The sequence below is a fragment of the Mustela nigripes genome, chromosome X (assembly GCF_022355385.1).
Source record: "Mustela nigripes isolate SB6536 chromosome X, MUSNIG.SB6536, whole genome shotgun sequence".
In the NCBI taxonomy this organism is placed as follows: Eukaryota; Metazoa; Chordata; class Mammalia; order Carnivora; family Mustelidae; genus Mustela; species Mustela nigripes.
This window is the reverse complement of record NC_081575.1, coordinates 78,539,281-78,559,486: the sequence shown is the minus strand read 5'-3', so window position 1 is coordinate 78,559,486 and position 20,206 is coordinate 78,539,281. Positions and strand designations below refer to the sequence as shown.

Sequence of the window (20,206 nt, the reverse complement as noted above, 5' to 3'; positions counted from 1 at the left end):
GGCAGGCAGAGGCAGAGGGAGAAGCAGGCTCCCTGCCGAGCAAGGAGCCCGATGTGGGACTTGATCCCAGGACGCTGGGATCATGACCTGAGCCGAAGGCAGCTGCTTAACCAACTGAGCCACCCAGGCGTCCCTGCCAGAGGCATCTTTAGCTGATACGAAAGTCGGACATCTTATTCTACTAGGTCAAAATGTCCACGTAGTAGGGCAGCTTATATCATGACCTGAACCTTTCCGAGCCTTTTCTAGATCCAGACATCACTATCACTTTAGAGGTTATCCAGTAAATAATCAAAAGAGCAAGTCCAAATTTGATGTATGCTGGCTCCACAATTCAAAGAGGCACCTACCTCATATGTTGTTCCTCTGTCTCATGGTATATGGTACAAGGTACAGCAATTCATCTCTCACTTTAGAAAGGAAATCTTCCCAGACTTCTGGACCCCTAGAAACTTTCCTGATGTAGAAGACCCTCACGCTTCAAAGGGAAGTCAGTCTCTGTCACAAATATGCCTAAGGCATCTAAGGTACTTGTGTTTCCTACTCACAAGGTTCAGTCAGCATCAATTTAATATAGCAGTATCATGTTCTGTTTTATCAGCAGTATCAAGGTCCCTCTGGATTTTATAGTTTCCAGAATGCACTAGGGACAAAAGTCTATCTTTACCATCTTGTTCCTGCTATATAAACGCAACTGATTGTTATTTTCCTTCTCCTGGTAAGGCAAATGAAAGCACTTGCCAGTTCAATGGATGCATACTGATTGCCAAGGTTCACATTGATTTCTTCCAGTAAAGGTATCAAATCTAGGGGAAAACTCTTTTGCACAGTTGCTGATATACAAAGTGATCAATAAATGTCCTTCTTGTGTAGCCAATACGGAAAACTATGGAGATTCCTCAAAAAACTTAAAAACAGAACTACCATATGATCTAGCAGTTCCACTTCTGGGTGTTTAACCCAAGAAAAGAAAACAGTAATTTGAAAGGATATATGCACCCCCATTGTCACTGTAACATTATTTACAACAGCCAAGATACAGAAATAGCCTAAATCCATTGACAGATGAATGGATAAAGATACGGTATACATATACAGTGAAATACTATTCATCCATAAAAAAGAATGAATTCTTGCCATTTGTGACAACATGGATGAACCTTGAGGGCATTATGCTAAATGAAATAAGTTAGAGAAAGACAAAACACCATATAATCTCAACTTCTACACAGGGTTTAAAAAACAAAAAACAAGTTTAAGACTCAAGCTCATAGATACGAGAACAGACTGTTGACTGCAACAGATGGACAGGTGAGAAAATGGGTAAAGGGGGTCAAAAGGTTAAAAATTTTTTTTCTAATGCTCTTCTTAAAAATAATATCTAGTATTAACCACAATACAGACAACTAGGTATGCTGCTCAAGTAAAGTAGGCATCTTCAAGCTTTAAAAATGTATAGGGTGGGGGGTGGCGGCGGCTGGGTGGTTTGGTTGGTTAAGTGTCTGCCTTCTGCTCAGGTCATGAACTCAGGACCCCTCATGGAGCTCTCTGCTCAGCAGGGAGTCTGCTCCTTTCTCTCCCTCTGTACTCACTCTCTCTCCCTCTCACTCAAGCTCTCGCTCAAGTAAATAAATAAAATCTTTAAGAAAAAAATATATAGGCAGTGATCTAAAAATTCCAATTCCAGGACTTTAAGTAATTTGCTTGGAGCTATCAAATGTTTTGAGCCAGGATATGTGTGTATATGTGTCACCCCAAGAACAAATCTGTAAGAATCCACTAGGTAAAAGAAGAAAAAATTTAATTTGCATTTCCCTGATTATCTACAAGGTTAAATTATTCTGAAAGTTTACTGAATTTGTTCTTTTCTGAAATGACCTATGTCCACTTTGTCATTGGGATATTCATCTCTCCTACTGATATAGCTACTACAGATATCAACTACAGTTCACTGCAGAACAACATGGGGGTTAGGGGCGTGGACTACCTCCCATGCAGTAGAAAACCCAAGTAGAACTTTTGACTCCCTAAAACCTTAACTACTAACAGCCTACTGTTGACTTTCAGAAGCATTACTGGTAACACAAACACTCAACACGTATTTTTTATGGTATGTTTATTATATACTATATTCTTATAATAAACTAGAAAATAAAATGTTATGATTTTTAGGAAAAGAGTAAGGAATATATATTTACAATACTGTATTTACTGAAAAATATCCATACAGAAGGAGAACTTTGCAGTTCAAACCCATATTGTTCAAGGGTCAACTGTGTATTAGGTTATTATAAGTATTTTCTGCAGCTCGTCATGTGCCTTTTTACTTTTGATATACTACTTAATGCTTCTGTTATTTTTTTCCCCTTTCTTTCAATGCTTGGAAGGGCCAACCCAATCAAAAACCAAGTAAATATTCATTTACATTTCACCTGTAATTTATTTCTTTTAAAAATATTTGACTTTTATCTAGAATTTCTTTCATTATAATAGTACCCCCACTCAAAAGTCATAAACAATTTTCCCGACACGGCTTCTTGACTAATATTGTCCTTCCCTATCAACCAATAATTCCTATAATTATCATATGTTAAGTTCTTATGCACATGCACACTAGCATGCTTTCCTAGGTTATCTTCTTACACCAATGCCACTGCTTTATTTTTTAAAAAAGATTGCATTTATTTGACAGAGAGTGAGCGAATGAGCACAAGCAGGAGGAGCAGGAAAGGGAGAAGCAGTCCCCACTGAGCAGGGAGTCCAATGTTGGGCTTGATACCAAGACCATGGAATCATGACTGGAGCCAAAGGCAGACACTTAACCAAAAAAACCACCAGGTGCCTTGATGCCAGTGTTTTAATTTGTGTAGTTTCTTTCTTTTTTTTAAAAGATTTTATTTACTTATTTGACAGAGAGAGAGATCACAAGTAGGCAGAGAGGCAGGCAGGAAGAGAGAGAGATCACAAGCAAGCAGAGAGGCAGGCAGAGAGAGAGAGGGAGGCAGCCTCCTTGCCAAGCAGAGAGCCTGATGCAGGGCTTGATCCCAGGATCCTGAGATCATGACCCAAGCTGAAGGCAGAGGCTTAACCCACTGCGCCACCCAGGCACCCTGTAATTTGTGTAGTTTCTTAAGGCAAGTTTTCTTTTTGTTCTTTAGTTTCAAAATAATTTGAGTATATAACTGTCAAAAATTCAAGATGCCAAAACACATTAAAAACTAAATCAAAAGGAAAGTATCTTCAATAGATATGAAAGTGAACATACTTGATATATACAGCACTCAATAAGAAACAACCTGAATATTCCAATGTCAAATACAAAATGACCAGCATGAGCAGACAACCAATATAAGACCAATAAATTTGAAATTATACCTAATTAAAGCATGAGAATTAAAACCATGAAATATTTTCCACTTATTAACAAAAATCTAAAAGATAATCTGTATTGTTGATGAGGATATGGGAAGATAGCATTTCTCACATTCATTAGTATAATGCTTAACAAAAAAAGGGCAGGAGAATGTCCATGCAATTATCTTTTAAAAAAAGACTAGAAGAAATATAGCAAAATGTTAATAGTGATATCCATGGTGATACTTGCCAGGTAGTTACAGTTTTTAAAAACCAAGTGGCCTGTATTTAGAAAATGAACGAATTATGTGCCAGGTACTTGGCTAAGCATCTGCCTTACACCAAGAAGAGAAAAATTATCAACCAAGTTTTACAGCTGTGAAAACCAGGCCACAAAAATCTAGTGATTTAAACTCATGTCTAATTTCAAAGCTCGTGCTCCTTGAACTACAGCATAATGGGATCTATAGGAGTCTTAACAAAGCAATACTTTCTTAATCTCAAAATGCAGTTTTTTTTTTAAATTTTATTTATTTATTTGACAGAGAGAGATCACAGGTAGGTAGAGAGACTGGCAGAGAGAGAGAGAGAGCACGGGAAGCAGGCTCCCTGCTGAGCAGAGAGCCCGATATGGGACTCGATCCCAGGACCCTGAGATCATGACCTGAGCTGAAGGCAGCAGCTTAACCCACTGAGCCACCCAGGCACCCCTCAAAATGCAGTTTAAGCCAGCTGACAGAATACTGGACTAAAAGCTGGGATTTCTACTGCTGACACAGGACCAACCGACATGGTCACCCAATACACAGGTTAATACAGGTTAAGTTGAACTGATGAACAAGAATCCATAATTTAAAAATCTACTTAAGAAAGGTGTTACCACTTTAATTTTCAAGAAAATAAAATTGAAAAAGACCCCACAAGTACAGAGAGAACCTGAATCCACATCCGCTCTTTCCATTATACCATACTGCCTTCCAATGCATAGGACAGCAGCCAGGGAGCCCACTTTATGTACATAAAGCCACAAACAGTTTAGTGTTCATTTCCAGTGGCGACTAGCCTGTTCACTTTTTTAATCAAGGGAAGTTCAAAAGTAAATATGACTGTTTCAAGACACCTTGCTATTTTACTGCACTCTGTATATATAAGTGGTGACATATTTTGAAGATCACTATGGTTGAACTGACTGCTAGGACTTTTTTCTGAAATGAAAAAAATAGAGCATACTTCTGGATACTTACAGCCTCAGTAGGTGTCTTTTTCAGTTTAGTCCTGTCTACTTTCATGTTTTCGATTTTCCGTTTTACGACCTGAAAAAAGAAATTCCCCCAAAAAGTGAGAACTTAAAGTAGCAATCTTGAGCACTACATGAATGACATAAACAAGACAGAATGAAGAACATGCAAAATGCTTAAAGCAAAAACTCTGGAGTTATGACGCCATGCCAACTCAGATGCACAGCTATGAGGTAGGGAAGAAAAAGGAATCTCTCCAGACAAAATTGGCCCACATCCATATGTTGCATAAGACTGTAATCAATTTAAGCCAAAATTAAAACCCTTTTCTTAAAACAAAACCTCTCAAACTCATAATTGAAAATAAAAGATCACACTGTTTAACACACCGCAGGATGGAAAAAATTCACCATATCCTTGCAGTTTTCTGGAAAATTTAGCAATTCCACTCTGGGAATTTATCCAAAGAAAATCATAAGGATGTACACAAATATTTAACCACAGGAATCTATACTGTATGACCATATGTAATAGTGAAAAATTGGAAAGGACCAAACGTCCAAAAAAGGATTGGTTTAAAATATTACACAACTGTTATAAACATTGCACACAATTATATAACAAAAAGATGTTCATTGTGAAATAAAAAGGTTATAAAACAAACAGTATAAACCTATGTCTAAACTGCTTAGAAGGGGTATGCATCAAAATGTTAACTCACTACTAATCAAAATGATTATGTACACCCACATCTGTATCTTCTACTGTTTTAACCGATAAAAATATATTAGTTGTGTTATAAGGACAAAGGTAACACAACACCTTTATTTTTAAATTAGAAAATGAGGTGTAAGACTCCCACTAGAAATGTTCTAAGCACAGAACACAATCATTTTTACTAAACCCATTTAATTTAGAAGGCACAAAAGTGGGCAACCCACAGTATAAACCTACATGATCCTTCATGGCAGACAGATCCCTCAAGATGCTCTGACCAAGGGACAGGAAGAAATACAGGTTTCTCCCATTAGCAACAAGGACACCCGGACAGAAGTAGAGGTGAACTGATAGCTATTTACATACCAAGGATTCTCCTACTAATAATGTATTTGCTACACAGCAGTAACTGAATGTCAGTATGTTATGACAGCTGTCATAAGAAAAAGCTAACCAAGCACAAGTGTAAATTTCAGGTGGCTTTTGGCCTAGATTAATCCAACATACTCAGTATTGTGAAAATAAAGTATATTTGCCTACATGGTTGGCATCTATTTAACCAATGGGCACTCAGGAAGAACTGGTGAAACATCCAGAGTATATTCTAAAATGCTTTTGGAGAGATTAAAAAAAAAGTTTTCCCTCTATGGTTCACATGTTAGGATATGAGATTCCAGATTACTTTTTTAAAAATTACCTCTTCATATAAAAGAAAATGAACAAAATGCCTGCTGCCTACAACTTCCAAATATCTAAAACAAGACCAATGGTATTCTGGAAACGATCTCATTCATTTAGTGGAAACTGTAAGTGAGCTACTTGTATTCAGTTGTGGCTTTTTCCTCACAAAACTCACACTCACACATTACCTAAAACAAGCAGCTATCACACTACTGTGGTTGCAGTCATTTGCTGGGAGGCTTTGAGACTACCTCTACTGCAGGAAGTAGCAGCCAGCCCCAACACCATATACCCCAAATCACTGAATGCCTTCCTTCCAAAATTAGGAACAAGGTAAGGATGTCCATTTCCACCACTTTCATTCAACAAAGTGCTGGAAGTTCTAGCCATTTTAATAAGGTAAGAAAACAAAATAACTGGTATACAGATCAGAAAGGAAAAACAAAACTCCCTATTTGCAGATGACAAAGGATTATCTAGTGGAAAATCCCCCAAATGTACCCCCCCCAAAACCCCTCCCAGAACTAAAAAATGATCTCAGTAAAGTTTCAGGATCCAAGATAAACATACACAAATCAATCCATTTCCATATACTGGCAATGAACACATAAACTCCACCACTCACAATTGCTAAAACAAATCTTGAAATACTTAGGTATAAATCAGGACTTGTATGTTCAAAACTACAAAATGCTGATTAAAAAATATCAAAGCTAAATATATGAAGAGATAAACTATGTTCATAGATTAAGAGGACTTGACACAGCAAAGAATTCAATTCCCCTCAAGATTCATATGCAGGTTTAATGCAGATCCTATCCAAAGCCTAGCAAGAATTTTCCTGTAAATAAAGAGATTATTCTAAAACGTATATGGGGTACCTGGGTGGCACAGTCAATTCAGTGTCTGACTCTTGGCTTCAGCTCAGGTTGTGATCTCAGGGTCGTGGGATGAAGCCCCGCATCAGGCTCCACACTCAGCACAGAATCTTCTTAAGACTCTCTCCCTCTGCCCCCCCCCACTAAAATAAATAAATCTTCAAAATTTATATGGAAAGACAAAGGAACTGCAATAGCTAAAATAATTCTGAAAAAGAGGGAGGAATCACTCTATCCAATTTCATGACCTACATATGTAATTTCTCGATATGTAATCAAGATGGTCTATGTAGTACTGGAGGTGGGATAGACACATGTATGAATCAGAATAGAGACTCAAGAAACAGACTCCTACAGATATGCCAGACTGATTTTTTTCTTTTCTTTTCTTTTTTTAGAGAGAGCGAACACAGGGGGAGAAAGAAAGAAGGAATCTTAAAAAGGGTCCATGCCCAGCACAGAGCCCAAACATGGAGCTCAATCTCAAGACCCTGAGACTGTGACCTGAGCCAAAATCAAGAGTCAGGCGCTTAACTAAGTGAGCCACCCAGGCATCCCTACCCAAATGATTTTTGACAAAGTTGAAAAAGCAATTCAAACAATAGTTTCATCAACAAATGGTGCCAGAGAAATAGATATCTTTAGGCAAAAGATGAACTTTGGCCTAAGAAAGCCTCATACTTTACATAAAAATTAATTCAGAATTAATCATGTGAGAATGTGGAGAAAAATGAACCCCTGTACACTGCTGGAGTGAATGTAAATTGGTGCAGCCAATATGGGAAAACACTATGGCGATTCGTCAAAGTATTTAAAATATGATCCAGCAATTCCATTTCTGGGTATTTAGCAAAAGGAAATGAAAACACTAAGTTGAAAAGATCTATGCATCCCCAGGTTTACTGCATTATTTACAACAGCCAAAATATAGAAGCAATCTAATTATCCATTGATGGATGAGTGGACACACACACACACAGGAATATTAACTGTAAGAAAGAAGGAAATCTTGTCATTTGTCACAAATGGCTGCACCCTGAGGGCACTATGCTAAGTGAAGTAAGTCAGAGGAAGACAAATACTGCATGGTCTCACATACAGAATCTCAATAAACGAAAATAACAAAGAAGTCCCAAAACACTGAACTCACAGAACAGATTGGTAGATGCCAGACGTAGGTAGGGGTGAGTGAAATGGCTAAAGGTGGTCAAAATGTACAAACTTTTAGTTATAGAACAAATAGGTTATGGGGATATAATTATATATTTGAAAATTCCTAAGAGAGTGACCTTTAAATTTTCCATCTTAAGAAAAAAATTCTAACTAGACTTACTATGATCATTTCACAATAGATACAGTATCAAATCACTGTTGTATACCTGTTGTATACCTGTTGTATACCTGAAACCATTGTAAGTCAATTTAAAAAATTCAAAGTTAAAAAAAGGATCACAGACTTAAATGTAAAAGTATAAAACTCACTGGGAGAAAATATCTGCAAGCTATATATAGTATCTAGAATATATAAAGAACCTCAGTATTCAACAATAAAAAACCATACTATCCTCCAAAACAAGTGCACTAATTAACTTGCATTAATAAACAACTCGAACTCTTTTACTGACTTAAGAAAGTGTAGATGAGGTACTGGCAAATCTTCACACATGTCTCACTTTAACTACAGCTGTTTTGACTTGGAAAATTCTGTACCAGTTAAGGGTCTGGGCTGAGAACAACAGACTCTGATCAAAGCAGAAAAGTGATGTACTAGAAGGATAACAGCTTAGGGAATCAATAGGAAGTATTACAGAACCACATTCAGAAAACAGGAGGAACCAAGGAAGCTATGCTGCCTTGAACTACAGCCAAGAAACTCCCACAGCTTAGTTGGGGGTGCCTCTACTGCCAATACCAGACTCTAGATGCCCGGAAGGTACTGTTGGTGGCAGAATGATTTCTGAACAGTGTCAGGTTATTTGCATCAGCGGCTCTAGACACAAAAAGTGTGAGCATCTAATCGGTCAAGTGTAGGTCCTAAGCCCAAGGCTTAGCTGTCAAGGTTCAAGGAGAGCAAATACATTTGGCTTTTTCCATTTCCAGTGTTTGGGCTCCAAACTTTTCATAAACAGACTGAGATGAGAGGCACCCAATTAAATAACCAAGCCAAAACAAATGAATGAACACACACGTTCCCCTAACAAGTGCAATGTTAACCTGGTTTCTATAATTTTGTTGCAAGAAACATCTATAGTTTTAAAAAGGTTATTACTGTCCATGAGACATCAATTAAGAAAATTCAAGTTTTTTTGTTCCTAATTAGTCTCTTTCTAAGCTGGCTTTGCAGTGGGAAGGAAAGAATTTTTTTGGGCACTCACTACAAGCTGGACAATGAGCTTGTGTTTCCTAAAGCATTTTAGAGCATTCTGCTCCATGAAGGAAGACAAGGTTCCAGCAATTTGGGAAATGTTAAAAATGGAATTTGTCTTCCTTTAGGATGGTCATGTAGCTGACTGACATTACTAACAGCTCCAAGAAATCTTGGGTAGAGGAAACTTATTAGGGCACAAAACCATTTTTTCCCCGTGTTATTTACTAAAAGCCTACCCCTTTAAGTATCCCAAAAAACAAACTTTGAGACATGCTGCCCAAAGGGCTTCATATTATAGTCTTTCATACAATCCTCACCACTCAAGCCAAGTTTTGTCCCCATTTACAGATAGAAAACTGAGGCTCAGAGAAATTAAGTACCTTATGCCTAGCTAGTAAATGCCGGCACCAAGATCTAAATCCAGGCCTTTTTGGTTCCAAAGTCCATGCTTTCATAACATGCTTTTTACTTTACTAGTTTTATTATAATAAATCCCTGTAGATGAAAATATAGATTTGTGACAGACTCTTCTACACTATTGGATCCTATGTTCAAAAAATTATTGCAAAAGAGAAAGCGGGGGCACAAGGTAAGAAGCTGAGATACCGTCAAATCACACTAATGATCAGAACAGTAACCAGGGAATGAGTTCTACCTAATGTTTAGAAGTTAAATGGGTAAAAATCCCATTATATAAAAAAGCCTCTAACAAAAAGAAGGCAATTCTAGACAAATCCCTGGAAATGGCCTACTGCCTTTGTTGGGTCGGACCAGAACTCTAAGCACCAAATAATCTTTACATGTAGTAAAAATTTCTTCCTAAACCTAGGTTAAAAAAATCAGCTTTAAGGAAATTAATGAATTACTATGAACCACCACCCATAGCTATATGTTAATTAAATACTTCTATTTAATTAACCACTTTTTCCCCTTCCTCCTTTTCCCCAAACTTCATTTAACTTTGAGGTTTGAATCTTGGTTTTGTGGGGTTTAAATAAGACAAGTGTGTTCATTTAAAATATATTAAGGGGAAGTCGCGCTTCAAAGGGTAGCTCACTTTGTAGTATCATCTTCAGTTGATCAAATTTAGAATGACTTTCAATACTGAATCAGCTTAAGGGCAGAAGACACCTGTAGTTCCCAAATCTGGCTCAATAGGAGTGTAGCAGCAGTCTAGCCTTACAATTCCAAGTATGGTTGAAGGATCAGCAGCACTGACATCACCTGGGAATTATGAAAAATGCAGAATCTCAGGCCCACCCAGACCTGAGGAATCAATCTGTATTTTAATGAGATCTTCAGGTTATTATCTTAAGTCTGAGAAGCACCAATTCAGAATACAGGCTCAAAATAAGGAATCCCAGGTTAGGGTTCCTGCTATATCATTTACTCACTGTATGAGCAGCCTCTGTGTACTCCTGTTTCCTCAACTGTGAAATAGGGATAACTGATCTCTCCACTTCCACATTTTCTTTCATCCAATCCATTCTCCAGAGAGCAGCAAAAGTAATCTTCTTAAAACATAAATCAGCTCACGTTACTTCCTTGCTTAAAACCTTTCAACAGATTTCCTAGAACTCTATCCAAACTCTAATCATGACTCACAGGGCCCTGGCATGATTTAGCTACAATCTCCTCTCTGCACAATTACTTTAGTCTTTCCCTTTACTTTCTAGAATGCTCTAAGTTCCTTCTTTCCTCCAGACCTTTACAAGTGCTATCCCCACTGGAATGCTTCTACTTCACACCCCTATTTCCTCCCATAGCTAGTTCCATTTGAGAACTGACTTTAAGACCCCAAGTGGCTTCCGAAGGTAACTCACCTAAAGCTAGTCTTATTTTTCTAACAAGCACTACCCTGCTTGTTTCTCTCATAGCCAATATCAATGTAACTACTTTGATTTTCTACAGTATTAAGCTCTCAGCATCTAGCACAAGCATCTACCACATGATATAGGTAGGCAAATATCTTCATGAAAGAAGTATGAACTGAGAATAAAAATCTGTGATTGTCAGCATATAGACAGTATTTGATGCCATTGGTCTGGAGATGATGACTTACAAAGGAAGGAAGGAAAGAGACCCAGAACTGAGTTCCCACTTGATCTAACATTTAAAGGTAAGAAAAAGGAGGAGAACCCAGAAAAGGAGAGCTTGCTGATGTAGAAGTAAAACCAGTTTATCATGGTATCATGAAAGACAAAAGATGGTAAAACTGATCAAATGTGTCCAATGTTAAGATGAGTCATGCCCAGAAAAATGTACACTGAAATTGGGAATAGAGATAATTTGACCACCAACAGTTTCAGTGAGGTGATGGGAAGGGAAGCCATGGAGTGAGTCAGGGAATCAATGGAAAATGAGGCAATACAGATGGCATGTGTAGAAAACTCTTCTGAAAATGTTGTCTGTAGATATAAGCAGAGAATTACAGGTTCATTGAATGGCAGAGGGGAAGAGGAGATAACAAAAAGAAAATTCCTAAGAAAGCTGAGGGTAGGGGACCCTTTAAGCTCTATTTCACCTTAATATAATGAACACTCATGTGGGTTGTTGTTGTTGTTTTTGTTTAAAAGATTTATTTATTTACCTGACAGAGATCACAAGTAGGCAGAGGGGCAGGCAGAGGGTGGGGGGAAGCAGGCCCCCCGCCAAGTAGAGAGCCCGATTCGGAACTCGATCCCAGGACCTCGAGATCATGACCCGAGTTGAAGGCAAAGGCTCAACCCACTGAGCCACCCAGGCGCCCCTGTGGGTTTTGAAAGCACAAATACTAACCAGAATTAGGACAATCCTCTCCCTAATCTCTTAAAACTTGACTGAGTGTCCTCTGTATGTGCTTACATTGTACCCTGTACCTATCACTTCCCTGAGAACTAATGAGAAAATGCTTGCCACAGGGTGAGGAAGTTTAAAACAAGCATACACACAAAACCCCACAAACCTGGGAAGGGAAAAAATATACACTATCAGTGGTTGCCTCTAGGTGGCAGGATAACACAGTTTTAATTTATGCTTCATGCTTTTCAGGTTCTTTCAAACTTTCTATAATCATACATCCATTTATGAGAATTTTCCTTTTGTACAATTTTTCTTTAGGGTAAAAAAGAGTGACCCCTAATCCAAATGGCATGCATCAAATTAAGAACGCAACATCTAAACAAATGCCTTGTAGTAGTGGCTGCTAAAGTGCTCTTGGAGCTTCTGAAGTTTAGCACATAGCACGGACTCAGTATTTACTAATTTATTATTGGTAGGTTAAGAAATGCTGCAAACACATATAGGAGTGTGGATGAATCAAAGTCAGCCTAAAATTCCCACTGAAATCATGGAAAAGCAATTTGGCTGTTTTTAACCCAATGAGCCACCCAGGTGCCCCAATTTGGCCGTTTTTACATAAAAAGGTTTTCAGAGCACACTAGACTCCAAAATGCCACAAGGCAAAAAGCCTCTGCCTCTATGAAGTCTCTCAGAGAAAATTCAGGTGAGAACTGCCCAGACCATCCATTATCTCAGGAAGCAGCAAACAATCTTAAAACCCACTCTGTTATATACTATTTGATTAGAGACACAGACATCACATTAACTGATTTCTTAAAGGGAACACATTTCCATCCAGCCTAGTTTCTGATTGTTTACATTAATATCAATCCAACAAATATTCAGAGAACCCATTTGTCATTATAATAACAACGGCTAGTATTTACTTACCACCTAATTATGCATTATCTCTAATCCTTGAAGATGAAGACTGTTTCCAGCTTACTAAGTCCAAGAGTAGCCACATACCCAGTAAGTGGTAAACCTGAACAAAACCAAATTTGCTCCATGATTCCACAGTACACAAAATGTCTATAAGCACAGTCCACCCTGCCACACCCCCCTCCTACAGACACCAATATCCTTATCATTGAGCCATATAAAATATGACCCCGAGGACGGCTGACCTAGATTTTATTGGGCACTGATAGTAAAATGCAATAATAAAGCAACCCCCAAAAAACAGCCATTATTCACCCAAGCCAAATCTGGGAATAATCTGCAGAATTACCTTGATAGAGCCTCCTTCAAAATCTGTAAACACTATACCTAAGGTAAGTGTGTATCCTTGCTCTCCTTGCTCTGCAGTATATTCAAAGAAAATCTCTTACAGGGATACCAAGAAGGAGGAATCTGAAACCTCTAACACTGACTCTGGAGGTAAGAATGATGTTTAAGAACACATCCCCTATATATGATCTATCTACAGCCCTGGGAAGGTGCACATCCAGGAGTTACTCTTTAAGTCATTACTCCCAATTACTTAAGAGAGATAAACTGGCGTCAGAAGAATCAGGCAACAAAATAGTTGTAGATCAGTTTTGCCAGTAGAAAGGAAAGGGCAGCATGCCAAGTAGCCCCTTATTAGCATTCCGAACAACAACAACAACAACAAACAAGCAGCAATGTCTACATGGAGATTATGCAAATTAAGGAGGAGAGGAAGAGATTCCTTGTCTACACATTTTCAACTGGTGCTCTGGAATAATCCTCATCTACCTTCAAAGACTGATCTGTCTCCCATCTCCTTCCTTCCTTGTAGCTGGATTTGGTGCAAAAAATCAACTGTAACAATGGTTATTCCCTATGTCATCACATCCAATTTCAAAGATGCAATTGCCTTTTCAGTCTCGCCCACCTCTAACAGAAAATGAAGATACCAGCCTTTAAACTAATACTCTTTATTCAAACTAATGTCAAGAACTTAACCACAGAAAAGCTATCACTTTCTAATAGGTGATAAAGAGGGCCACAGGCAACATTTAGTGAGTTCAGGAAAAACATATTTGCCAGAAAAATCAACCTACTTAAAAATTACCTTCAAAATAATCTCTCTTCCGATTTCGACGTGTCTCAGCCTGGGTGGCTCAGTGGGTTAAGCCGCTGCCTTCGGCTCAGGTCATGATCTCAGGGTCCTGGGATCGAGTCTGCTCAGCAGGGAGCCTGCTTCCTCCTCTCTCTCTCTCTCTCTGCCTACTTGTAATCTCTCTCTGTCAAATAAATAAATAAAATCTTTAAAAAAAAATTAAATTCAGAGTTCTCAACCCTGACTGTGCAAAGTCAAAAACTAAAAATGTCTGGTTATACAAATATCTGACTTAGTAAATATGAGGTGGGAACTTTTTTTCTTCAAACTGTATAGGTGATACAGCTGCACAGCCTGATTTAAGAGCCACTTTATTAGATATTAATTATCCTTTGCCTATTTGTGACTCACTGAGGAATTTTCTTTAAGAGACTGGGCGAGAGGGGGTGCCTGGGTGGCTCAGTCAGTTAAGCGGCTACCTTTGGATCAGGTCATGATCCCAGCAGGGTCCTAGGATCAAGCCCCGGGGGCCCTGCTTCTCCCTCTCCCTCTACCTGTTGCTCTCCCAGCTTGTGCATCTGTGTCGTCAAATAAATGAAATCTTAAAAAAGAGAACGGGGATAGAATGGTTATAAATAAAGCAAGAATAGCCATGTGTTGATAACTGTTGAGGCTAGGTATCAGGTACATTGGGGTTCCAATATACTATCCTCTAACTTTTGTATAGGTTTGAAAATATCATAAATTAAAATATTTTAAATTAAGACTTTATCCTGCCAGATCCTTCCATTCCATCCTTCACATTACTACCAGAACAATTCCCCTCAAACTCAAAATCTACCTACGTTATCAAGTGCAAACTCCTTACCTAATCCAGCATCCAAGACCTCTAGGACCTGGTACCTGTTCACCTCTCTTACCAGGGCCACAGCATTACATAATATTCCCCTTGGCTCCCCACATAGTTTAACCACATGAGGCTTTTACAGTTCCCCTAACACTCAAGACTTCAAATACTTTGACTCAGATTGCGCTTTCTGCTAAAATGGCTGTTCTTGGCATATCCCCTGGAGCTGAGCTTAAATGTCACCTCAGTGAGGCCTTTTCAGATATCCTCTCCCTCAGAGAAAAATCGATCACTCCCTCCTTTGTGCCCCCTCCAACTGTGTCCTGCATATACCCTCAATCAACATACTTCTTTATTTACCTGTCAGTCTCAACACTAGGGTGAGTTCTGCATAAGTGGGACTGTGTCTATTTATCTTTGCATTCCTGTCACCAGCACAGGAACTGTCACTTAGTAGATGAATCAATGAATGACTATCCAGTAAACATTTAAGGAAGCTTAAAATTCCAAGTCACAGACTCTTGGTGAAATTTCCAACTGACAAAACCAATTTATAAAATTCATTCAATCTGCACTTTTCCAATCAACATATAGGTATGGACACACTAAATGCAGGGCATTGCGAAGGGTGCTATGAGATAGCAGAAACATAAATTCATATTCAGAAACATAAATTAGAGGAAAAAGGAAAACTAGAAGCAATGATAGTATAAAAGCTATGAAAAGTCAGTACACAAAACATAATCAAATTACAGTACACAATCAAATTACAACTTCCTAGTGGCCTAAGCAAAGCTGCAAACGCAATTACAAGAGATCAACAAAATACATACAATAAGTCCTTATAGAACACCAAACATAATCCTCTTGCTTTTTAAAAAATTTTGGATTTTTAGAGATTCAAGTTGCATACAACAGAGTACACTGTTAGCAAAACTGAAACAATTATCCCAGTTTCACTTTTTGGGCATAGTGCTTTAGTCTAGAAAAATATATACATAGATAGCAATTTGGACATAATTTTAAAGCAGGTGAAGAAATCTTTATGGATTTCTTGTCCTATACTGAGGGATTTCCATAAAAATTCTGAAGTTCTACGGAAAATTTTTGCATATGTTGGAATTTTTCTGAAAAGACAGTTGATAGCTTTCAGTGGCTTCTTAAAGTGATCCATGACCTGCAACAGTAGGAACCATCACCCCACAAGATATCCAAGACTGCTTAGTACTTAAGTGACTACAATGTTTTCACTTTCACTTATGAAACACAGGCATATGGTATTTCCCCTAAAGTCACATGATAGGCTACTGTCAAATATAATAAAGATAGTACAGGAAACCAAAGAAACAGAATTCCAACCCTTTTGCATTATTCAGCTCCAGTTATCTCATATCCCTGGGTTTAAGAAGAAATACGCAGCATCTCTCAAGATTGAACCTCTGTATAGGAGAGAATCCTGTGTTCCTGGATAAAATCCTCTAGTCTGTATCCCGAAGAAAGGCAGAAAAGGCCCAAACCTTCTATAAAAAGCCTAGATTAAGTGTATTTCTAAATAAAAGCTAGTTTCTTTTTTAAAGATTTTATTTATTTGACAGAGAGAGAGAGAGAGAGCGAGAGAGGGAACACAAGCAGGGGGAGTGGGAGAAGAGGAAGGAGCAGGGAGCCCGATGCGGGGCTCGATCCCAGGACCTTAGGATCACGACCTGAGCTGAAGGCAGACGCTTAAACCACTGAGCCACCCAAGCACCCTAATGCCTTAAAATATTCTGACGAAAGATATATCTGTATGGGGAGAAGATAAGAGACATTAGTAATGTATTTACTTGCACTGTATATTGTGGATAATTTATTTTAAAGGCAGAGATTGAGGAAGAATCAACTGGAAGAAAGTCAAAATGAAGTAGAGGACAACAGCATAGTGGAAAGGCTTGGGAGTTGGGACGCAAATGGGCTTAAATTCCATTTATTAGCTGTATGATCTTAGACAAGTTACTATGCCTCACTGAGTCAGTAACCTCCATAAAATAAACAATACAGTCCACCTCAAGGGACTGTGTCTGGCAATGAGTAAGCCATATTATTATTTGTTCTATTTCTTTTAGCTCCAGATTAATTTAAGGGCAGCATTCTTATGCCAGATATTACACACACACACACACACACACCCCAAAAGCAAACAAGAGCTGGTCTTTTCAAACTTTCTACATGTTATCTGCATATGAAAGAACATAAAGCATGTATTGAAACTGTTAGCTTTAAGTAATGACATGAACCAAAAAGTCAAACTCAACTTTGATGATGAGACTAGGAAGTTCTGGATCTCCTTCTCAAGTAAGTTATAGTTCTCCAAAGGTTAAACAGGCCACTAAATACTGTCTGGGCCATACAACTTAAGAATCAGAGATTTAAAGTGGATCTGAGCTATTCTGACCTGGTTCAAATGAATCTGGAATGCAGACACCAAGATTCTTCTACATGATTTAAATAACAGTAGTAATTATGGCAATTATCAACATGGCAGCAAATTCCTTTCAACATGAAGTAACTCCAACTTCACAGGTTTATTATGAGGCTAAAATTAATTCATTGACAAGAAAAGTTTAAAGCAATGCTTTTACAAAATAGTATATCCCAGGGGCGCCTGGGTGGCTAAGTGGGTTAAGCCTCTGCCTTCAGCTCAGGTCATGATCTCAGGGTTCTGAGATCGAGCCCCACATCGGGCTCTATGCTCAGCGGGAGCCTGCTTCCCCCTCCCTCTCTCTGCCTGCCTCTCTGCCGACTTGTGATCTCTCTCTGTCCAATAAATAAATCTTTAAAAAAAAAATAAAAAAAAAAAAGTATGTCCCAACATATAAACAAAACTGGCTCTATAAATTTAACAGCACCACACACACACAGCCCTTCCAATGTTCTTTAAATAAACTGAATAATGTGAACAATCTGCTCCTTTAAAACATTTATATCTATAACATGAAAGATGTTTGCTGAAAATTAAAGAACAGTATGCATAGATACTATAGTTCCCTGCCACCAACTGACTTTGTGACCTTAGGACAATCTGAGCTTCAAACATGTAAAATGAAAATAAAAGAACTAAAATCTCTCAAAGCACTGTCTCTAACACTTTGCCTCCAGTTGAAGACAAATGTTAAGTATTAAACGTGAACAACTGGAATTATTCTCAAAAACTAAAGACCAAAAAGTAACCAAGTCTGTTTTCTACTTGGCACAAATTCCAACTTCTGTTTTAACAAACTACATTTTTCCAAATAATTCAGTTTTAAGCTGATCTTATGTTTAAAAATCAAGTAGTCCTTCCTAAACCAGGACTACTGGTTAACCATCTGGACAAAAATAAAAGCACACACCTACTTCACACCATTACTTAAACATAAAAAGCTAAACTATAAAAGTATTTGAAAATAATGCAGTTAAATATTCTTGTAATCTTGTTTAAGAAAAGATCTTCCAAGAAAGATACACAATCTAGAAACCATAAAGGAAATAAAAAGGGAAGATTTGGCTACACAAAAATTCCAAACCATAAACACAGAAAATATTTTTAAAAGGATACAGAAAGAGCTGGTTATTTCTAATACACAAACAACTCTCAAAACTCAGTAAAACAAATAATCTGATTGAAAACCAAGTAAAAGACCACAAACTTGCAATCTGCATAAGATACTAACATTTGCTCATCCTCTCTAATAATACAAAAATTCCAGTCAAAGCAAGGAGATGCTATTTCTCATTCATCAGACTGGCTAAAATTGAAAAGATTATCTTGTATTGGCAGATATAGGTAGAGAAAAGGGCACTGACAGACACTGCTGGTGTGAACGGCAATTCAATATAGCCTTTCTGGAGGTCGCTTTGGCAGTATCCATAAAAAATTTAAATGGCACCACCCTATGACCCAGAAAGAACTCTACTTCTAAGGATCAACAAATAGGGAATGATTAAATTATAGGACATCCATGCTTTGAAATGCAAAGCACCATTAAAAAGAATGGAGTTGAGCTATATGTTTTAACATACAAAAATATACATAGGACTTAAACGGAGAAGCACGGTATTTAAATGCTAAAAGATCTAGAAGAATATATACAAACTGTCAACAGACTTTTGAAATGTGGTATCAATAAAACAAGACTATCATCTAGGGAGGGGAGAGACTAATTTTTAACAAAAATGTTTATTTTGTTTGAATCTTTAACAGGAAACACTTCCATAATTTAAAACAATAGAAAAGGGACATATAGATGGGCTCAGGGGAAAAAAAAGATGGGTTTATAAAACAACACTTTAATTTCAAAGTTTTATGAACAGGAAATTCAGTCCTAGCTACAGGCTTATGGCATCCATAAATATGCACAAAAACACATGGCCAAATTGAAATGTCCCATGAAAGAGCTCAAAATTGACCCCATGTTGAAAAGTAACAGCCCTAGTCAAAAGGTCTTTCTGGGGGGGACTTCTCATTTACCGTTCTACTCTTTCTACTCCCCCAAAGCTTCCCCATTTTGGGGGGTAACTTCTTATTCTGTGCTTCTGTGGGTGACATCTGCTGGCACATTTAGAAACAGATTATAGTATAGCATACTGAAAATACTGGACTAGGTTAACCTGGATTCAATGCCCAACTCTACCACTAAACAGCAACCTTTGTTATCTTGGACAAATCATTTCCCCTAATCCAGGCCTATAAAGTAAAAGGAGTTTGATACAGTAATATCAAATACAGACTCTTATTCAGCTATTCTGTTGCACATGGAGAAGAGTGCCATTTTAAAGCCACTGGTTATTTGTTTTGCTAGAGGCAGAGATTTGAATTAACTGTGCAGGCAGTCTGACTTTACTTTTAAAAAGCAAAAATCTATGTAAGATCTATGTAAAAGGTTGTCTTCAAGTGGTATCTACATCCCTCCGGATTATACTCTTAAGGATGGTCTTGCCAAGACACTCAAGGAAATGTAAATAGCAGGGAAATGGAGCCCCAGATTAGGTCAAAAGACTACAAGGCACCATAGGTTGGAGGAGTCAAGCCAGCCCCTACAAAATACAGAAGTAGATATAGATGTAAGGAGAGAACCACCTATAGCAAGGATACTGGATCTGTCCAGATTTAAGCTCTTCTCTAACACTAACCTATCAAGGCTTACCCTGAGAAGCTATCATACTGTAAATCACATGGATCATACACTAAACTCACCATTGTGAATAATGTAGGACAGTGCTTGTAAAGGGCAATTTGATAGTAAGTATCCAAAGCCTTTT

The 20,206-nt window shown here is 37.9% G+C and overlaps 1 protein-coding gene across 1 annotated transcript in view; it reads right to left on the bottom strand.

The window, feature by feature from the left end:
- Window positions 1–20,206, bottom strand: part of HUWE1 (HECT, UBA and WWE domain containing E3 ubiquitin protein ligase 1) — a 170,831-nt gene that overhangs the window by 135,549 nt on the left and 15,076 nt on the right. The window contains exon 4 of the mRNA XM_059385249.1: window positions 4,599–4,667. Within this exon, the coding sequence (XP_059241232.1) occupies window positions 4,599–4,643 (45 nt within the window). The 5' untranslated portion in view covers window positions 4,644–4,667. The remainder of the gene's footprint in view (window positions 1–4,598; window positions 4,668–20,206) is intronic.